This window comes from Aedes aegypti, chromosome 2 (genome assembly GCF_002204515.2).
Source record: "Aedes aegypti strain LVP_AGWG chromosome 2, AaegL5.0 Primary Assembly, whole genome shotgun sequence".
NCBI lineage: Eukaryota > Metazoa > Arthropoda > Insecta > Diptera > Culicidae > Aedes > Aedes aegypti.
The window spans coordinates 4,433,650-4,456,680 of record NC_035108.1 but is presented as its reverse complement, the minus strand read 5'-3'; the positions used below and the strand labels follow the sequence as shown (position 1 = coordinate 4,456,680).

Genomic DNA, 23,031 nt, shown 5'->3' with positions numbered 1-23,031 from the left:
AAGAATAGCTCTTTGCCTTTCGAATGTTTCGAAGAGTTTCAATTGAACATGTAATCCCAGAGATATGGACTGAATAATTTTGTATGTTTTTTAAGGGATAAACCCAAACTTGTGAACGGAAGTGTATATCATTTCTCGATAGTGACAAAGTAACACGACATGCACTATATAAAGGACACGGGATAAACTACAATAGATCAACTATTGGTCGCAGTGGTTTATGTTCCGAGCAAAAAAAAATGGCTGCGAATAAACGACTATGCTTCCTTCAAGAATTCCACGGAAAAATCCTCCAGAGATTTATTTAAGATATTCTCAAGCGAAACTTCAGGAATTCCTTAACTGATTCTTTCAGGATTCTTTTCCTGCGATTCCACCAGGAATGCCTTCAGAAATTTCTAAAGGAATCCCTCCCAAAAAATTACCGCTGAGATTCCATAAAAATTCCACCATGAATTTCTACGAGAAATGCCTCCCAGGAATCACAAATTTTCCAGTGATACTTCTAGTAATTTCTTTAGGAATTCCTTCACAGATTCCTCCAGAAAATCCTTCAGCGATTGATCCAAACATTGCTCCAAAGATTGCTTTACGGATTAATGAACAAAAGGTCGAAAGACAAAACTTCGAAAGTACAAAAGGTCGAAAGACAAAAGATCGAAAGGCCAAAGGACGAAAGTGATTTGCTTGGTGGGAAATTTTTCCTTCTTTAAAAACAGATTTTCGACCCTTCGCCCCCTATTTTTTGTTCTTCGGCCGTTGGTCCTTCCGACCTTCTGTCCTTTCGACCTTTTGTTTTTCGACCTATTGGCATAAATTCGCATTAGGGATTCCTACATGATTTTCTCTAGAAACTCTTACATAAATTCCTACAAAAATACCTGCAGGGATTTACTCCAGGAATTCTTACAGAGATTCTACCTAGAATTTCTCCAAATATTCATCAAGGAATTCCTGCAGGGATTTCACCTGATATTCCTCCAAGGATTCCACCCGGAAGTCTTCAGGGATTCCACAAAAAATACTGCAAGAGACGGTTGGGTGACAAAACGTCGAAAGACAAAACGACGAATCTCAAAACGTCGAAAGGACAAAATGTCGCAGGGACAAAACGTCGAAAGGGCAAAACGTCGAAAGATATTTAAAGTAACGAATTTCCATGGAAGAATGATACTCTTCCGAAAAAAAAAAATGATTCATAATGTGCCAAACGTTATGAATACCGTATTTAATCGATTTCTATGTAAAAAAATAAGTCTGGCAAATGATGTTGAAAATGCATCGCTTTCGACGTTTTGTCCCTATCGACGTTTGGGATTCGACGTTTTGGCATTCGACGTTTTGTCTTTATTTATTTATTGAGTATGTCTTGCTGGAATTTCTCTAAAGAATTCACCTAGAATAATCTTAGCGAATCCTTAAGAAACTCATTCAGAGATTGGTTCAAAAGTTTTTCCAGAGATATACTTAGGAATTACTCCAGAGAATTCTCTGGGAAGTTTTCCAGTGATTTCTTCGGTTATTCCTCCAAAATTTTTTCTAGAAATTACTCCATGAATTTTTTCTACAATTTTTCCATAAAAATCTTCTAAATATTACTTCAGGGATGGAACCTGAAGGCATTCAGGGAAACGATTTGTTCAATCTTCCATTTACTCAGGAAGAATCCCTGGAGGAATAATCTTCTGGAACTTTATAAATGCTTCCTGATGAAATACCTAGAGTAGAGAAAGGAAGAAATTTTACTTCAATTTTTCGCAGAATCGCTGGAAGATTCTTTCGCCGAAGTATTGGGGGTTTTCTGAAAAAAAAAAAAAACAATCTTTCTGATCATCCTGAATAAATTCTAAGAAGGGATATCCTGGAAAAACTTTTTAAGGTATTCCTGGTGAAAATTCTGGCGAACCTCTAGTGATATTTCCAGTGTTAACCCTAGTGATATTTCTTGAAAAACTCCTTTCTAGAAAAATTATGCTGAAATAATTAGAGAAAATATTGGTGAACTCTATGAAGGACTAACTCGTGAAATCTTCATAGGAAATTGTGTCAATCCCTGAGGAATTTTTCCAGAAGGTTTTGGAAGAAACTCCGGAGGAATTTTTGAATTCCTGGTAAAATATTCGGAAAAGTAATGATGAAGTGTTTGAAAGAATTTTTAGTGGAATCCCCATGAGAATTTCAGGTAAATCCAAGGAGGTTTTCTTGATAAAAATCATGGAGAATTACCTAGTTGAATTCTGGATGAAGGCTGGTGGAATCTTTGCAGGAATCTCTGGAGGATTTATATAGGGGATTCTTGGAGGAACTTCTAGCGGAATTTTTGATTGAATTTCTGGTGAAATTCCTGAAGGAATTCTGGGTGGAATCCCAGAAGGAATTCCTTTTTTTAATCCCACGAGGAATTCCTGATAAAGTCACTGGAGAAAATACTGGTGAGTTCCCTCATTACTGATGATATTATTGTATTTTTTTTTAATTCCTGGAGGAATTCTTGATAACCCCCGATATATTTTGGGAGCCCCCGGAGATATTTTGGGAGCAATCCCTTGCGGAATTTTGGGATTAATTCGTTAAGGAATTTTGGGAGGCATCCCTTGAAAAAAGTTTGGAAGAATCCTTTAATAAATTCCGGGAGGAATCCGTGGTAAATAACCTGTTAGAACCCAGAAAAATCTGGATTTCCTAATAGACTCCCGGACAGAACTTCTGATGGAATCCAAGAAGGTACTTTTGATGGAATCTCAGGAGGATTCCCTTATGAAATGTTAGAAGTGTTCATAACCGAATCCATGGAAGAATTTCTGATGTAAAAGATGGAGGAACTACTGATAGAATCCCTAAGGAATCTCTTGATAGAATTTATGAAGGAACTCCAAATGTAATCCCTGGAAGAGCTCCTGATAAAATCCTAGAAGAACTCCTGCTGTAATCTCTAGAAGATGGATCTTCTGATGTAATACCTGGAGGAACTCATAATAGAATGTCTGAAGGAACCCTGATACAATCTCTAGAATAATAACTGGGGCAATCTTTGCTGGAGCTCCTGATGGATTCCCTGGATGAACTTCTCAAAGGACTCCTGTTAGAATTTCAGGTGGAATCCCTGAAGGAAATCCTGATGGAACGCCTAGAGTAACTCCTGATGAACTCCCTAGTAGAACTTCTGATGTAATCAATGAAAGAATTTTCGAATGGAATCCCTGGAGGGATTCCTAATTCAATTCCTATGGAAACACCTGATGGAATCCCTGGCAAAATACTTGATAGAATCCCTAGAGACATTCCAGGTGAATTCTCTAAATGAACTCGTAATGGAATCCCTTGAAGAGCTCCTAATGAAATCTCTTAAAGAACTCTCGAAGTAATCCACAGAACAACTCCTAATATAATCCGTAGTAATCCGTAGTAATATGATGTAATCCCAGGAGGTGTTCCAGGTGAAAAAAAAACTTCTGATGGAATTCCAAGAGGTACGCCTAACGGATTCCCTACAGAAACTCCTACAAATTTCTGAAGGAATATCTCGAGTAATGCTTGGAATACTTTCCTGTAGAAATTACTTAAGGAATCGTTCGAGGAACTCCTAGAGCAATGTTTGGACAAATTTATTTGAAAATCCTACTCTGGTAAGAATTCCTAAAGAGATTTACAGGAAAATCTCAGGAACAGCTATTGAACGAAGAAATTGATGGAAATATCTCTTTAAAAAAATCGTGAAAATAAAAGGATCTTTAAAAATGTTTGAAGGAAATACTTACCACCCCGGGAATTTTTGGACTTATCTTGATGATATTACATAAGAAAAAAAATCCTTGAGTGCTTTCATGGCGAAAATAACTGTAAATTCCGAATGAGGAACTCCTGATAGAATCCCAGCGAAATTATTCGGAGATATCTCTACGAGAATCCCTCTAAAAAGCTGCTAGATGCATCCTTGAGGGAAATTTGGGATGGATCTCCAAAGCTCCAAAGGAAGATCTGTAAAATTATATTGAAAACACTCATAATTGACAAAAGTAATTTTCATGAAGGGTAGAAATTACTCCATAAATGCTTTCTCTTTTTTAAATTTCCGTAGGACCCTCTAAAGAAATATCTTGCAGGTTTCTTGTATTTGAGCAGTATCTGCAAGAATCTTTGGAGTTTTGCTTGAATGATGTAAAAGAATTGCATAACCATGTAAAACGCAAATGGTTAGCCCAGTCAAAAACTATCGTTTTACGTGAAATTTGTGAACAATGCCTTTGAAGTCGTCTGCAAGTTTTTGAAGGTTACCCACAAATAATAATGTCGTCGTCCTTTGGCGTTTCCGCCTTATTTTAATCGAAATCAATTTTTATTCTAATGCATTTTAAATTACTCCACTTTAACTCACCTCTATATATAGTGTGCCTACCATCAGAATTTCACCATCAATCAGTTCGTAGCAATCCTCCACACAAACGAACCTCACATAATCCACCATGAAGGCAACCGTCACGTCCGTCCTAGTCCTGCTCGCCATATCCCACGCCACTCTGGCCGATCCTGCTGCCCCAGACAATGTCCCCGCCAGCTGTTTAAACAAAAACTTCAATGTCGATCCGTTCGAGTGCTGTAAAACTCCCAAACTTCTCGACGAGGGCACCGTCAAGGAATGCGTCCATTCTTTCCCTCCTCCACAGAATGCTCAGGATGAGATCAAACCGGATGTAAGTTTCTTAATTTATATAGAAGACGATCATTGCCCTAACCTTTTGAACGTTCCATCCAGTGCATGTCCGAGTGCGTGATGAACAGCACAAGAATCTTTGATCGCCGTCAGAACGTGAACGATGCTAAAGCGATGGAGACCTTCCTGGAGAAGCTGAACGGTAAATCGGTGTGGGCCGAAATCGTCCAGAAGGCCGTCAAGCAGTGCCTGGATGACGCCGACAACCGCAAGGAGGAGTTCAGCCGAGACATGAAAGCTTTGCAGCAGAAGTTCCCCAAGGAGCGCATCTGTTCGCCGGCTGCCGGATTCATCATGGAGTGCGTCCACGTGTCGGTTTATAAGGTGAGATTACAAATCCTTTTTAACGAACAAATCAGTAACTATTTTTCATTTTCAGAACTGCCCAGCTTCAATATTCAAGGACAATTTGGCGGGATGTCCCGCGATCAAGAAGCATTTGAATATAGACAACTGTCCGTTCTACACGATTTTCCCGGAAAAGAAGGCCCCCAAGCCAGTGAAGCGTCACTAGATGGTCAATCGAGAATCCTCTGAATATTTTTAATAAATGGTGGTGGGAATAAAATAACATAAATTTGTTTTAATTTGAATATTTATGTCTTAGCAAAGTAAGCCTCATTACCATAGGGAAAGGTGGCGATTTCTTGACCGGGTTTTATTTTTAGAATTTGAATTGAAATTTTGAAATTTTCATTTGGTATGTCTAGGAGACAATCAAATTAAACAGCTAATACAGAAATTTAGACATTATTGTGTGAGACAATTACGTTTTTTTCACCAAAGATGGAAGGGGATTATGACTTTATACCTAGTTTAAGTATATGTTATACTACGATGGATTTCTTCAAGTCAACTCGAGTACACTACACTGAAGACTGCCTTATAATTGAGGTCGAAATACGCGTATCTGTTAAACGATACAAACTCTAGTGGAATTGAATGGTAAAGTACTAAATTCGGCTTTCATTTATTTTTAGAGTAAAGTGGGGCAAAAGTTAGAGTGGGGTAAGAGTTTCTTTTTAAGATTTCTAGCTCAATTCAAACAAATCTTATAAATGTCATTGTGGATCGAATGCTATTCAAGTAAGAGACTTTTACTCCAAGTATCATAGAAATCGATTGAGATTTGGAAAAGTTATGGCTATTTGTTGTTTTTCGACGTGAATATTGTAATTTTTTATCAAACTTTCGTTGCATGGAACCAATTTAAGATAAAATCTTTTTCAATATTTTATGTAAGGGCGTTTCTAGGCCTACCATAAGGTTGCTTTGAAGTGTATTAGTTTTTGCATAGATGCTTGAAAACAATTTTTGGCCCATAGTTGGGGCAAAAGTTCGAATCAGCGGGGCAAAAATTCGACCCATGTATAGAATCACGGAAAAATTTGCAAATTGCCCAAAATCCTATATTTTATTCAAATTTAGTTAAATTTGTCTGATCGTGTGAAAATTGTCACCAAAATTTTACATTTCCACTTAGTTTTGCGAAAAACTGCAATTTTTGAGTATATTACAATTAACCCGGTTTTGGGCAATTTTTTGATGAAAATTTAGTGTGTATTTTTCGGCAAACTTAAGTTTACGGCTGGTTTAAAGTATGCCTGTCATAAAAGGATCGATATTTTGTGTTTTACACTGCGAACTTTTGCCCCACACTAGATTCGAACTCTTGCCCCACCGGTGGGGCAAAAGTTCGAATAAGACAATCAATATTGAAACTGTTATATCTAAAAATGGGTAACTATTTTGACATAAGTTTGTTCAGCAAAATTATAGCCAATATGTTGAAGGTTCACTGTATGGTGTTTGTTTTGTTTTAACTGCTATTGTTTTCCTGGAAACTTTGATTATACCACTAAGGTCGAACTTTTGCCCCACCTTACTCTAATCTATTCAATTATTTTCGGATGATATAAAATCAAGATACTGTCGACCGATGTAGAGTTAAAATTTGAAGGATTTATTCCAACAGAAGTTAACAATGAGAAAGGTTTTAGAATCCACCTTGTTCTATAAGCGTTGCTTTCCTAAGGAAAGCGTCAAGACATAAACATCCACAATTCCTAAAGAAGAACGGAAACAGTTGTGATTACTAGATACTTTATCGTCAGATAAATCTTCAAATTACCTTTTAGGAAAATGTCACCATCTAACAATAGCCACTCCGGCCCAAAAACTCAGCATTCATTCCGCAGGTTGGCGCTAGAAATTTCGTTCCACTCCAACCATTTGGCAACTTCCGGCGGCATGTCCGGTTTCAACTTGCTGCTACTAACGTACTCACTGCCCCCGTTGCCTACTATGATTGCCCCACCGCCATTTTCCAACCGATCCAAGCACTCCGTCGAACTGGTCGCGGTAGCATTGCCTTTTAGCAGTGTCGCCATGACATCCTCCGCAGAGCATTCGATGACCCGCTGGCGACAAAGCGCTATGCAATGGATGAACCCGTCGCCTGCTCCGATGAATCGATGCTCCATAAAAATTGATTGATTATCCCAATAAACAATCTGCGGAAACGGTGGGAGGGGGAAACCAAACATAAGTCGTTACACCAATTAATTAAAACCCTCAAAGTCGGGGGCGTCTTTGTTTTCGCCATCACTCACCCTGGAACTGATTTTGAACCGCGTAAAGGGGCGAATGAATCTCCGATAGCGAATGGTCGTTGCTCCTTGGACGACGGAACCTCCCTTGCTGCGGATCGTCCGGTAGAGGAGCGTACGCTCGTAAAAGTCCACCCGGGCGAAGTCCACCTCCCGAAGGTAGCGAGCATTGTTCATGTGATAAAGCAGCGTGTCGATATCGTTGGTGAGGCAGAGTCCTAGAACAAAATGGGAATGGTTCTATATGTTAGGGTCGATGCACTAATAGCCGATCAGCTAAATCCTAGAAACAATGAAAATTACTGTGAACGTAATTTACGATATGACTAAATGATATATGATGCAAGTAATGGAACGACACAAAAACGTGTAGTTGAAAACGTGTTGAACAAAAAAATGTAATTTTATATGTTGAAGAACACGAAAACGATTGCATTATGATGGACATTTGCCGAATCACAAACTGCCGTATATGAAATTTGACATTAATTTACGTCATTCGATTCACTTCTTTTATGTGCATCCAGAAAAACGTAGAATCACATCAGTTTTTGGAAGTATGAATAACAAATTAAGTCCGTTCCATTTAAAATTTTTTAAATTACAATTGCATTTCTAGTTGCCATCTGCCCGCCTACTTGTCCCATGTTCTATGTAAAGCTTATGGACAGCGGGACAAATGCGTAAAACGGCAACCACAGCGAGCAACTTATTACAACCTTTTAATTCTGATGAATTGTTTATCCAGTAACCGGTAACACATTCACAATGATTCATAAACATATTCAAAAGTTATCGATGATGGGACCCGAAAGACGTAAGAGAATTCAGCACACTTGTTTTATCCTAAGTGTGCTGAATTCTCACATATCATAATCTGGGGTACCATTGATCATTTTTAAGATTATTCCTTAAATATTTCGTTTGAAAATGCATATGTTGCAAATTTAATATTTTTAAAACAAGTACTGCCACCCATAGCTCGTGACTATATACTCCATTTTCTTTTTTGAAAGATTTAAGCATGTTTAAATAAATGTTTTAAGTTATTTTTTGATTCAGCTGATATGGGGTAACATTGATCACCTTTGTAAACAACGTTCGGTAATATTGAAAATGTCGTTACCACTTAAATCATGGCCCCGAAGCCAAATATGAAGGCCAAACACATACAAGTCATTTACTTTTACAGTTATTTTAAAATTAAGAACATCTCGAACCACTTGTGGGCTTCGTGGCCGTGCGGTTAGTGTCACCAAGGCATTTAGCCGCATCGTGCTAAGGAGTGTGGGTTCGATTCCCGCAACAGTCCGGAAAACTTTTCGTCAGGAATGTATTTCGACTGTGCCACTGGGCGTTGCATGCTAGTCCGTTGTCTAGTGTGGTGCTTCCTTCAAAGGACATAATCGTCCACTGGAAGCATTAACGTGTCGGTGTCTTTTTAAACCACGGAATACGCCTCAAGGTAGGCAATTTGCTAAGTGAATTATATAGTCTCAACAGTAATTCGTTAATGTTGCCAAATTGAGCATACTTGTAAAAGTTTTGACAACGGAATCGTTTCTGGCGATATTTTTTTTTTAGTAAGAATCGCATTTTTCCTGCTCATATCGTTTGCAGAACTTATGTTAGACATGAATCTTCATTGTCATAGTGTTTACAAATGTGCTCTTGGGAATTAGAACTACGATGATACTGTTAGATACATTCATCAGCTACAACTTTGCCAAAGACCGTTTTCAAATGGGACGCCCCAGTAATTAGTTATTGATTTATATCCAGTCACAAATTCTTCAACATTGCTCATTTAACCTCTGAACAGGCAACATTGCTGTATCTGGCGCGAAAGATAGCATGCACAAATCATGACTACTATGTTTGATTGCATATATCCAGTGATGCCTGCAGTACATAGTAGTCATGATTTTTGCATGCTATCTTTCGCGCCAGATACAGTAATGTTGCCTGTTCAGAATTAAATGAGCAAAGTTGTAGCTGATGAATGTATCTACAGTACCATCGTAGTTCTAATTCCCAAGACCCATATGCTCTTGGCACTATGACCGATTGAATGAAATGCTTGCTTTTCCCATAATAATTCCAGTTTGGATTTCAGTTTTAATCCAAATGAGCTCAAATTTTGGGAGGACACTCAGAATTTGATCTAGAATCGAAAGAGCGGTGTGGTCGTGTGGAGCAGAAACGAGTTTTTGAACCACTCTAATACATACATAACATACAGGCGGGTGGAACGATCACAATAAATCTAAAAGTTTCAAGTTCTGAATCAAACATTCTACCTTGTGAAACGTAAGGTGGATGCCTCGGGTAAGTTCAAATGGACCAATGTACGCGTCCACTCGTTGACGTTTGAACGGTGCCGTGTTATTTACGTGACCATGGAAACAAGTGAATTCGGCACCGCTCAAACGTCAAATTAGTGAACTCGTGCATGGACGAGCATGGCTTTGCTTTATAGCCACGGACTCTATCCGCTCGGTTAAGGAAGGCCCCAGTGAATACTTAACGGATTCAAATAGTTTGTTGTCAGTATACTGGTACATATATCTAGTTTCTAGAAGTAGCCAGAGGAACTCAGGAATACTTCTGTGGCCGGAGTTATTCCGGTGGGTCATTGGGTCAATGGGTAAAAAGGGCGATTTTTTTAGGATATGCTAAGATATCTTTATTTATTTGCATTGGAAATCATTTCAATTTCCATAAATCATAAACCCTAGATCGGTCGCATGCGTGTACTGAGTACACGCACCTTGAAAGAAGCTCGCTTTTCAAACACAGCTCAAGCGAGGTGGCGCTGGCGATGGTTGAATGCGCGACCGCTCTTGATTTAAGATCTGACAATCAACATTGACCTGGGATCGAATCCCATCCCCGACATAGTCACTTATGACGTAAAAAGTTATAGTGACGACTTCCTTCGGAAGGGAAGTAAAGCCGTTGGTCCCGAGATGAACTAGCCCAGGGCTAAAAATCTCGTTAATAAAGTCAAACCAACCAACCAACATTGTAATTTGCTAGTTTTGCGCCGTTTAGAATATACCGGATGTGGCCACTTAACACCCTGAAGAATCGGCTATAGATTTGCTGGATACTAAACCATTTCAATTCTCTAAAATATAATAGTTCACTAAAATACGTTCCCATAAGCTTGACACAGATGTTTAGATACAAATTGGCCTCTTTACCGTAAATTTGAGGAACCCAAAAATATTCATCTGTAGGATTAATCAAATGCAGGACACATGATTATCCAATAAAGTCGTTTATGAAAAGGTTTACGATGATGCGTTTTTCTTGAAACTCCTTGATATATTATAGTGAATTCCGGCAATTATCTGTGACTTCTACGGACGACATTAGGTTTGACAGACAGGAAAAGCAGAGCTAGTAAAAAAGCGGAAGGCACTATACAGTTTAGTGCCAGAATGACTATACTAATCCCAAGTAGCGTATGGTGGCATCGTCAAGTCAATAGTAAAAATATAACCAAATGTAAAGATTCGCTCTAACTAAAACCATGAGTGACATAAAAATTGAGCTTATGTTATACTTTATAGTAATTCGTCTGCCACACCTTATAGTAATAAACAAGACAATGTTTTCCGTCTGATGCTTTCGGACGCATCAATTTTCATCAAGGAAGTTATGCATGTTTGAATTAGGAAAAAAAATTCCAACCTCAACCTTTTTGTCTAATGCCTTCAGTTACTTCTCTTGCATGTCAGTTTATAAAAAATATTTATATTTAAATTCGGTATAATTTGCAGAATCTGTTTTGCATCATTATCTAATATTGAATACGGAATATTGCTAGAATCAAATCCTGTAGGTATTCAATTATTTATTATTATTACTGTCAACAGATTAAAATAGGCTTCGTGACCGTGCGGTTAGCGGCGTCAGTCGTCTAGGCGTATTGTGCCATGAAGTGTGGGTTCGATTCCCGCTCCAGTTGGTGGAAACTTTTCGTCAAACGAAAAATTCATCATTGGGCTACTGAGTGTTTCGTGCTGTCCGTTGCCTAATGTTTGTGATCGTCCAGTCTGTGCAGCCTTGAGCTGAAGACGGTGTGAATTGTCTTTTTTTTTTAAATTATACACCCCAATGACATGCTTAACGGCTATAAAATATGCCTTAAAAAGATAGTATTTTGTAACAATATCAGAGATGTTTAAATGAAACCTTGTAGAGATGTAAAAAGATTTACAAAATCATATCAAAGCATTATAAGATTTCGTTGAGATTTCTGAATGTAGTAATAACATTTTTAGAGACACTAAATCATAAAATAAATTTTGACATAAATCCTGCTAGAATTATGAACAAAACTTCATAAGAAACTATGCAACTGTCCAAGAAATGTTCATTAAAAAATCTTCAATAATCCCTAACAGTACCATGAGTTGAGTTTGAACATATTTCTATGAGTTTCTCGAGTTCGGGATACTGTTGTTATCGCTAACAACCGCGTACGCGCTCGGTAATTTTCTTAATTTTTTTGGTGGTGTTTGGCGATAATCGATTTCGGTTTCGCTATATATATTTAGCGACAAGTGACCACAAGTGTTTAAAACCCGGTCGAAATCGGTGGAATTTAGTGCGAAAACAGCAGCTTTTCCAGTGAAGCAACAAACAAAATCCGCGTGTGAACATACGGCAATCACCCATTATTTCCGTATTGTGTGGTTGGTGCAATCATAGTGCCATTCATTGAAGCCCACGACTGTGTGTGGCTACATAACCCGAGTGTGTGAAAGTGTCAAAAAGTGAACAAATTAGTTTTTGGACTTTCTATCAGAAAGTTTCGTCATCACAGTGAGTGCTCCCGAGTAACAGTTCTGATTCTGCCCTGTAAAGTTCCAAGCCGGTGGACTGAGAGATCCTTAGATCATCTTAGCCCCGGCCCGGCGGCGTCATGTCGCCGGTGGTGGCGGTAATGGAATCACGAACCAAAAAAACGGAGAGTACACAGGGGCTTTAGTACCTTCCTTTATGGACCCCGAAGGTACTTTAGGGCAACTTCACTACCTGAAGATGTCCGGAACCTCCGGCCAAATTCCGACCGACCCATTCCTCCTACGTCTGTCAGTCGAAAAGCACATCGGTGGCCCTATCGCCGGTGCATTTAAGGAGAACCGCGGCCTGACGTACGTACTGAAGGTACGTAGTCAGGAACAAGTAAAACAACTACTACGGTAGAAGCAACTTAGCGATGGTACAGGAATCACTATCGAGGAGCACTCGTCACTCAATCAAGTAAGATGCGTCGTCACCAATCCTGACACCGTGTGTCTTAGTGATCAATACTTGGTCGAAAACCTGGCGAATCAGAACGTCAAAGAGGTGTGATGCATCAAGCGCCGTAATGAGAAGGGCGAACCAGTCAACTCCCCGGTCATCATTTTGACACTCAACGGCACGGTTAGCCCGGAACATATTGATTTCGGGTGACCAGATGCCAAACCAGGAACTACTATCCCTCCCCGATGCTGTGTTTCCGCTGCTGAACCTTTGGTCACACCGGCAAGCCGTGCTCAGCCACCCAGCGGACCTGCGGCAAGTGCAGCAAGACTCACGACGAAGAACACACCCCCAACATCGCTGAAGGTGTAACAGCATTCGAAGTATCCAGAAGAAGGACAAGCTGCGACGAACCGGCCCATTGTAAGAACTGTGAGGAATGGAACAAGACGCGTGAGAAGAATCAAAAACTCGACACGAAGCACGCAGGCTCCAGTCGTGGATGCCCGATCTACAGAAAAGAAGATGCTATCCAACATCTACGGGTCGACCTTGGCATTTCGTACCCAGCAGCCCGCCGGGATTACGAAGCCAGAGAAGCGGCTTTGGCCAAAAAGAATAATCCTGAAACAGACAAATCCTTTGCAGGCATTGTCAACGCTAGCAAGGATTCCGAGATGGACGAATTGAGGTCGATGGTAAAGAATCTGTTGGAAGACTCCAAAAGAAAGGACGAGCGCATCGCCGAGCTTGAACGCGCTCTAAAACACGCAGCGTCAACTCCCGGCTAGAAAGCGCAAAAGATCACGGCCCCACGGCGGAGCTAATACGGCAGGTGACCGAGCTAACCGCCACAGTCAGACAACTGCAGGACAATCTGGCGAAGAAAGACGCGTTCATCAAAACACTCCTTACCAAGAGAAGTCACCCTGTAGCATCCCCAAGTAACTCCACCATCTCGACCGCCGAAACTGAAAAAGCAAACATGACACACTTCCATTCCTCAACCGAGGAGATAATAGTAGACAACGTAACCCTGCAACCGTTCTTTCAGGTTCAGGAATGGATCAAAAGCAGTACCCACATTGCAAGCGACCAATCTACCCCGAAGGAACAACAAACACAGGAGAACGCCGAAACCATAGACTGCAGTATCGAGCTAGACAACATCAGTAGCGACGGCGAGGCTAGCGTCGCTTCCGCCGCTAACACCATCAACTCCAACGCCACATCAACCTCGAACCCATCCAAACGGGACCACCATAGCCCCGATGGCAGAGACTCCTCTACAAAGGGACCCAGCAGTTCCAAACGGAAACACCGTAAGAGCCACGGGATATCCCCCTCCACCCCCAATCTAGACAAGTCGCCCGCTCAGTCCATCCATTCAAGACCCTCAGCATCAGTGGACCTTTTCCTATACAACAACATTCACTGAAAACAACGAACCCGAGACTTGCTCAAAAGAATCGACTAAGCACAACCTCCACTACGAGACACCACAAAATCCATCCACTAACCAACTCATCACCAGCGGCAGCCTCGGGTAGTCGGGGCCCCGTCAGTGCGGAAGCTACACCTCAACCGGTACTGACGGACAATCTCCAAAACCCGAGTGTCTCTGCAGCTGACGGGACGCACAAGGGTGTAAAAACCTGTACCCCGCAATACCCAGAGGACGGTCGGGACAGACAAGGCCCCGACAGACCGGAAGCCATTCCTGTACCGGAATCGTTGGACTACCCTTGTCATCCCCTCCGGTCTGGAAGAGGGACGCACAAGGGTGTAAAAATCCGTCCCCCTAAGGATATTGAAGGAATTGGAATCGGTAAGCTGACTTCGAGTACAACTTGCATGCTGTCTACGAGTTTAACTTCTTCGTGTTCAACATCTTCGTGTCCAACTTCCCCGAGTACAACCTCGTCGGATTCAACCAACTCCATCAAGAACAAGATAACAGCCGGCGAAAAAGAAACAACTACAATCAGCCGGGGTCATGACAGTCTGGCTGATTCACCTCCAACGGAACTGTCACACAGATCAGAACATCCATGAACGCTTCGTGGAAACCCTCCCAGAACTCGGAACAAACCGGTAAGATACCAGGCCAGCATAACTCCAATGAAAACTAATAATCCCTTTCCTCCCTGTCTCACGGAGCGGGAAGCCACGAACGCGGATCACTACGATCGAATGATCAGAAAGCGTGGCCAAAAATCACTGCCAACTGATGGCCCATCCAATCGGTTGTCAACAACAGACCATACGAGTTCACCTCCCGACCCCGAACCGGGTCTGCCTGGGCTTCCTGGATCATCTAGTCCAGGTGGTAAGTCCCCACCTAAACACGACCAGGACCCCGCACAGGGTCTTCTTGGATCATTCAATGCATGAGATTTCAAGTTTGAATTACACATTTTACAACTACGAAGCAGTCACATCTTAGTATGATTCATATTAACACTGTAGGTTTCAATTGTTAGGGGGAGATCTCCCAGTGCCGGACAGCACCCAATACCGGACAAAGTCAAAACATTGAGAAATCATGGTCCAATCAAGATGTTGTATTAGTAGAAAAGAAAGCTTTTATGTAGACTAATGTTTGCGTAGAAAAATGAATGCCTTTTCAAAAAAGTAGAAAAGTTTGAAAATCTTTAAAAAATGTACGTATCCTCTTAATTTTGAGCCTATTTAGTAATTATTTTGAATGTGAAAAAATACTTTGGATCCCGCAAGCATGATCGAACATAATCCTAATTTGATAGTATGATTGTATTTTGTACCATAATTGAACTAAATATGGACAAATTACAATTTTGGTTAAGCACCTCCTGTCCCTCAGTTTCGGACAGCTTGATTTGTTATATGATGTCTTTGTAATTATAGCATATCAGTGTCTCAAAATACTTCCATTTTTCATGGGTTCCGTCAATCATGGTATCAAACATGCAAAAAAAATTAAGGAGAATGATCATTGAGAAAAATTCATTCGTGAAATGAGCTATTTTTCATCATGTATGAAAGAGGTTTTTGATAGGCATCTGGCAAACTAAGAAACACTCAAATTATTCTTGTAAATCTTGCAAATGCATTGAATTGGTAATTATAAACTATTCCTATAGTGTACACATTCAATAATGTTCAAATTTACAGAATTCGAGGCATTTCCAGATCGTGTCCGGTATTGGGTGCCACCTTTCAAGATCGATCAATTTGGTACTAAAATACATCATCAAAATGCGTTGTCAAAATTTATACTTATATTTTCATTTTTATTTTTGTACACTATAAAAATGATAATATTTATCATAGATGGGTAACACGAGCCCATAAAATCTATATTTTTAGAATTATGAATTTAGTGGCTTAAGTGTCCGGTACTGGGGGATCTCCCCCTATATTATTCTATCTTGTGTTTTTGGATTTTTAGACCCTTCAGGTGTTTCTTAAAAACAAAATTATTTTCGAATTGCTACTATAATATAGTACTAAACAATATAAACACGCATTGACCGTCTTTCAATGCAAAATGGTCAAGTTTTGGAGACTTAGATCTCGGCTTCTAGTGCACCGATTGACCTGTTGAAATTTACATCATTGCTAAGAAATAACTTCGAATTTGCTCAGCTAAGCCACATCTTTAAACGTTGAAACTTTTAGGTCATAATAATTATAATAGTTAAGTTATAGTTAGCTTAAGTTAATGATTTATGTGAGTTTCAATTTCTCATTTAGATGGTATCTTTCTGTTGATGAGAAAAGACGAGAAGGTTTTGCGCACATTTGAGAAAAAGCTGAAATGATGTCTAATTTTTAGAACAATCTTCCAGCAAAATTATCCAATTTGGAATGACAAACGAGTTTGTAGAATGAAACTTTTCTTCAAATTTGATTGTTTTAAATACATCAAATGAAAGTAATGACATTTTTTCCCAAAACGGGAAATTTGCGATAACTAAGAAGTTCGTGTTTGGAAAATCAAATTATTTCTCCTGATTGAAATTCAGGTTATTTTTCAAATTTCTACATTTCTTGACGTTTCATGCAAAAATAAGGTTTCGGCGAAAAAAAAATCCGTGCAAAAACAGAATTGGGTGTACGCGTATTCCTACCTCAACGTCTTCAGTCGAGTCTAATCAGTAGCGTAGCTAGGGCGGTGCGGTAGGTGCGGTCCGCACCGGGCTCCGGGTTCCTAGGGGCCCCAGAATCATGGTGAATATTTCCTATAGCAGTAGAAATTCAGTTTTTAACAAACTAAAATGTGTAAAAATACTAAAAATTATGTTTGGAGGGGCCCCTGTAGCATCCAGTTATATTGATAAAAAGCGTTTAAGTTTTTATTTGCCCTCTCCTAGGACGTGTAATCTTGCCGCGATGGGTGGGCTTACCCCATTAGCACTTATATGGGAACCAAAGACATGTCCAGTCGTGGTGGTATCACATCAGGAAATATTTGTTTAATGCCGCGTCATCAACCATCTGGCATAGATGCATCAATCTTACGGATGTGATCCAACGGTTATCCTGTTACCAGGCATCGGGGTAACAGGAGCCGTAGCCACGCTTTGATGCAGATAGATTAGATTTTGTTTAAATGGTTATAATATTTACTAATGAGGAGAATGACTAAGGATCCATCGAGTAGAATGTGACACAAATGTTAATTTGTTATGCTTCTCTCATTAGAATCATAATAAAAAACCATATTTATTATATTGGTATCATAAAACTACAACAACTCCATTCTCGCAAAATTATAATAAATAGATAGGGCTTAGTCGCGATGAAGCTCTATTTTGTCACCGAAAAGTGGATCCGGACAATAAAAAATGACTTTCTATTTCTTTATTATTTCTAGTATAGTTTTAACACATAGAAATGTATTAACAACGATTCTTAATGAAAACAGACGAGACCAGAATAAATGTATAAAACAAACTGATCAAATTCATTATTGACCAACATGACAAAAGTAGGGAACTTAAAATATTCAACTTGTCCAAGTACTAATAAACATGTTAAAAAGGACCTTTAGCAATACTGACCAACGGAACTGAAGAAAAACTAGATCAATAGTCAACACATAAAGTTTCCGATGTCGTTGACTATAATCAGCGATGTAGTCAAACGTAATTTAATGAAAACTCACTAATTCCTATTCATTCCTAATACTAATAGCTTTCTTTCTTTCTTTCTTTTCATGTATAACAACTAACAAAAACACCATCACGAGGGAGCAAGTGGTCTGTCGTATGTATCAAACATTGTGTTAGGAGCCGAACCACATAGATCAGCACGGACACGGATCGAATTAACATCAAACTGAGGTAAAAACGATCCATATGCGTTGGTGGGTATACTAAGAAAGGGGTAAGTAACATTTTCAATTCTTAGCGAACGCATATTGTATACCAAACCTCCCAGGCCACTACCAGCCTTGTTGACTAGTCACATGTCACTGTATTGTAGCGACGATTGTACCCCGTTTGGCATAAATTCGTTTGGCATAAATTCGTTTGGCATAAGGTCATTTGGCATAAAGCCGTTTGGCATAATGGCTGTTTGGCATAATGGCCGTATGGCATAATGATTGACTTGAAATTAATATCGGCATCTTTTAAGCTTTTACCGAGATCAACACCACCAACAAATTTTGGTTTGTTCTAAACAAGCGTGGTGTTCGCTCAGAGATTTTCCAAGCTAAGAATTTCAAAAATTGTGGTGACATTAGAGAGCATTACTAAATAAAACTCGTGACGGGTCTCTACATCTCAGAATATAGAGTATCTTTGAGCTTGTTGTGATATACATATTTGGAAACAGTAAATTTGCAAAGAAAGTTCGCAGTTATTCATCAAGGGAACGCTCATAGAATATTTCGTTGCAGACCAAGCTCTTAGACGTTACACTCGACTTGATAGAAGAATGGATTTTTTTTGCAAAATACCGAAAGCTCTAATCCAAAGATCTATCAATGCGACTTAATGCAAAAATAGCCTATATACGAGAGCATATCATTTTTCGGTTAAAATGTTTAAGGCTCTAACGCAAAAAAAACATCTTTAAAAGAAAACACTTGTGACAAAACTTAAATTCTAATTTTGGGAGTGTACATCAAAAACATCGTCTATTATCAAAAGAAGGGAAAATTTGTTATTGAAATAATATTTTTTCCAGCATATCTCGGAAGGAGATCACGCGGTTGCCCCAAAAAAAAGTAAATGTTGAATATTGGCAGGTTTTAAAGTAATTATCATTCTAACAACACATCTGGCAAGAATGGATAAAACAACAAAATATATAAATGGTTAACATTTTACTTTACTAAATAATAAACTTTAAAACAGTATGAATATAAAGAACAGCCTATTTTTAAATAAGGCAAAATTTATAATTGAAGCAATAGAAGAATGGACGCCAAAAACTATTGCGGCATAATAAAACGAAAAGACATAAACAAGTGCGTTCAGAACCATCGAAGTGATTGTGCTGCTTTTTCCCGAATGCCATTTCCCCGAATGACTGGTTTCTCAGAAAAGTGGTGACGAGAAAGAACGATAAACAGTCAAAAGAAGGAAGTATTTTTGTCATCCTCGGCTATACACATGTTGCCAAAAATGCTGAGGAAGGTTAAACTTGAAAAAACTGCCAATTAAATAAAGAAGGATGCATATTGGATGGTCAGTTCGTTCACCACCCTGAAATGTATAAAGTATCGAAAATTATGAGTGTTATAAACTTTTCGGGGAAGTGGGCTAGTCGGGGAAACGGGATATTCGGGAAACTGGCATTCGGGGAACTGGCGTTCGGGGAAACGACATTTGGGGAAAAGTAGCACAACCCATCGAAATAACTGTAGAAATCGATCTCTCTTTTCGCTGATAATTTGAGCAGATCAATGTTATCGATTGCCGCCCTATTGTCAGTTGGAAACAAAAAAATACTTAAAAAATGTAGCTCCAAAGAACAGTCTATGCATAAAAGAAGGAGAAATTTATTTAAATTTTAAATCAACAGTTTTCATACCTATAGTTATGGTTACATATTTAGATAAAAAATGGAACAATTAAAAGAAGGGCAAATTTGTGCTAAATATATAAAACTCTTCAATGCAAAAATATGGTCCAATAGCGAAAATCAAAAGAAGAATTAATATTTGAAAGAAGGGCAATTTCTGGATAAATAATAAAATACTTTTGGCAATAACTGTCCTAATATGCTTAAATTTATTCGAATGATTGTTGAACAAAGTGTCATTTTGTATCAATTGACTCCTAAACAAGTCTGATGTCAATAGAAACGTAAAAACGAAAAATTGAGAAATAATTGGTTTCAGACTCATTATGTCAAACGACTATTATGCCAAACGACTTTATGCCAAATGACCTATCACCTGTAGCGACGCACACTCATATTTCAAAAGGCCCCCGAATTGAACTCCGTACCGGGCCCCAAAAACTCTAGCTACGCTACTGAGTCTAATACACGACACTGAAGACGGCCTTACAGTTGAGGTCGAAATACGCGTATCTGTCAAAGGATACAAACTCTAGTGGATTTAAATGGTATAGTACTAAATTCGGTTTTTCATTTGCTTAAAAGTTTTATGATCACTAGCGCCACTAGTTGGCAAAATTGCAAATTTCATGGCTCAAGTAATGATAGCCCTTGAGCTACTGAACAAATTTGCCGAAGACACCAACCTTCGCAAGCATCAGGATCTAGAGAAATCATATATTACAAAGTCTGCATTCATATCGCTCAATGTGCAAAAACGCCCATATCGGTCTAGTTCTCAACTTTAAGGATGATCTTCAACTCCTAAAGGTAGATCGCTGAAATTTCGCCAAAAACAGTACTGTGCTATTTCTCACCGCATACGAGATATTCAGCAACACCCCCAAATTGATGAAACCCCATAAGCCCTGTGTTTCCTATAACAAGGATTCCTTTAACGTCCCCAACCATGTCCCCAACCCAACTATCAGTTTTATATCAACATTTTTCCCTCTTACTGAGCCGTTCCCTGCAATCCTATTTCTGCTGCATAATAAATTAGTCATGCTTGTTGTATATGCAGTATTCCTCATCATATATCCTAGATATACATTTACACTCCAAAAGATGCCAGGGTCAAGGTCGCTTGAAACTAGGTTTTCGTTCGCGAAAAAAAACTCATACTTAGACAAACATACCGTCCAGATTGTCATTAAACTCACCAGTGACAGTGGCCGTGTCCAGAATATGCATCCGCTTCTTGATATACCGGGCCGCTACCACACAAAGGCACATCCTCAGGAAATAATGCAACTCAAACAGGGCGTACAGGGCAACCAGCACTCCCAACACGATTCCAAACACGGTGCACAACATTTCTTCGATTCTACTTTTCCCACCACCGGATAGCGCAAAAAATTACCATAAAAAATTGATTTTTCTACCTGTGTCGAAGGATTGACGGCAATTCAAATGGAATCACCTTCTTTCACCTTAGGGATTGGATAATCACCACTAATCAATGATTCTGGATCCAACGGTTGGAGCCAGGTTTATAACAGGATTACCATTTTAATTATTGAACTCAAATCACTTTTCTCTGGACAGGAAAATCTATTCTACGACAAAATCAGCTGATTCCTCGATTTCCGCTTTACTTTCGCCGAACCTTGGCTTTGCACTTGACTTGGTTGGCCATGTTTCAATTTTCTCCTGTTCTTCCCTCGTTAGCAAGCGGGAGAAATACAGCACGCACTCAAATTCCTGGTGATAATCATCGCAGCAAGCTGTAGGTCACTGCAACTGAATCCAAGTGCACTGCGACAAATTCCGAAAGGTCACGAGAGAAGCACGTTTGCAAAAAGTAGAAAGTTGTGCACCGCTGCCAAAAAAAAATCTAAAATTTACTCCTAGGGCCGAGTGGCTACTGTCCGACTCTATTGGCCGTGTGTGACAGTTTGGCTTCCTGCAATCACTAGTCACTAGGAAAAGCGAGGAAATGCTGATTTTCATTTGGGGGAATGTTTTGGTTTGTAATCCGCATGCGCCAATTTGCGCCTTCCCGAGAAGCACACTCACAGAGGGTAAACGGCCTACTTCGATGGACGGAACTGCAAATGTTAGAAGATTTTTTGTACTAAAAGAAATACAGTCAGGTCTCCTATTAGACACATGGTTGGGGGGCGTAATAGGAATCTGCGTTATACGAGACCCAGGGCTTATGGGATTTCATCACTTTGGGGGTGTTGTTGAATATCTCGTATGCCAAAAGAGATAGCACAGTACTGTCTTCGGCGAAGTTTCAGTGCTAAGTACGATCTACCTTTATAAGTTGAGGATCATCCTTTTAGTTGAGAACTTGGCCGGTAGGGGCGCTTTTTCTGATTTGCACTATATGAACCATGAAGGATAAGAATTCACAATTTTGTAACATATGATATCTCTAGATCCTGATGTTTTGGAAGGTTGGTGTCTTCGGAAGAGTTGTTCATTAGCTCAAGGGCTGACATGCGGTGGTCATTCTGATACGAAATTACGCCACCAGGCGGCGCTAGTGGACATGGGATTTTTGTTTTGCGCATAGCTCTGTTGCCTGACCACTAAGAAAGATGGCGTCTTCGGCAAAGTTGCTCAGTATCACAAGGGTTCACATTATTTGAGCCGAAAAATTTGAAACTTTGCCACTAGGCGGCGCAAGTGAGCAAAATATTTTTGTTTTGCGCATAGCTCAGTAGCCTGACCACTTAGAAAGATAGCGTCTTCGGCAAAGTTGCTCTGTATCACAAGGGCTAACATTATTTGAGCCGAAAGTTTCTAAATTATGCCACTAGGCGGCGCTAGTGAGCAAAGAATTTTATTTTCGCAGGTAGCTCAGTAGCTTGATCACTTAGAAAAATGGCGTCTTCGGCAAAGTTGCTCAGTATCACAAGGGTTCACATTAGTGAGCAAAGAATTTTTGTTTCGCGCATAACTCAGTAGCTTGACCACTTAGAAAGATGGTGTCTTCGGTAAAGTTGCTCAGTATCACAAAGGCTAACATTATATGAGCCGAAAAATTCGAAATTTTGCCAATAGGCAGCGCTAGTGAGCAAAACATTTTTGTTTTGCGGATAGCTCAGTAGCCTGACCACTTAGAAAGATGGCGTCTTCGGCAAAGTTGCTTTGTAAAACAAGGGCTAACATTATTTGAGCCGAAAGTTTCGAAATTTGTTAAAAATTCTTCGCTCATTAGCGCCGCCTTGTGGCACACTTTCGAAACTTTCGGCTCATATAATGTTAGCCCTTGTGATAGTGAGCAACTCTACCGAAGACGCCATCTTTCTAAGTGGTTAGGCTACTGAGCTATCCGTGAAACAAAAATTCTTTGCTCACTAGCGCCGTTTACTGGAAAAATTTCGAAACTTTCGGCTCAAATAATGTTAGCTCTTGTGATACTGAGCAACTTTGCCGAAG

General features: G+C 39.6%; 2 protein-coding genes across 2 annotated transcripts; one reads left to right on the top strand and one right to left on the bottom strand.

The window, feature by feature from the left end:
- Nucleotides 1-4,397: 4,397 nt before the first annotated feature.
- On the top strand, nt 4,398-5,298 carry LOC5574883. The gene is made up of 3 exons (XM_001661644.2): nt 4,398-4,691; nt 4,754-5,035; nt 5,091-5,298. Exons 1-3 carry the CDS (start codon nt 4,464-4,466, stop codon nt 5,223-5,225), a joined length of 645 nt encoding a protein of 214 aa, XP_001661694.2. The 5' UTR covers nt 4,398-4,463; the 3' UTR covers nt 5,226-5,298.
- Nucleotides 5,299-6,741: 1,443 nt separating this feature from the next.
- On the bottom strand, nt 6,742-21,570 carry LOC110675294 (protein THEM6-like). The gene is made up of 4 exons (XM_021839795.1): nt 20,802-21,570; nt 7,324-7,538; nt 6,843-7,224; nt 6,742-6,777 (listed from the first exon to the last, which is right to left on the bottom strand). The coding sequence occupies exons 1-3, from the start codon at nt 20,953-20,955 to the stop codon at nt 6,892-6,894; spliced, it is 702 nt and encodes a 233-aa protein (XP_021695487.1). The 5' UTR covers nt 20,956-21,570; the 3' UTR covers nt 6,742-6,777; nt 6,843-6,891.
- Between the last annotated feature and the right edge of the window lie 1,461 nt (nt 21,571-23,031).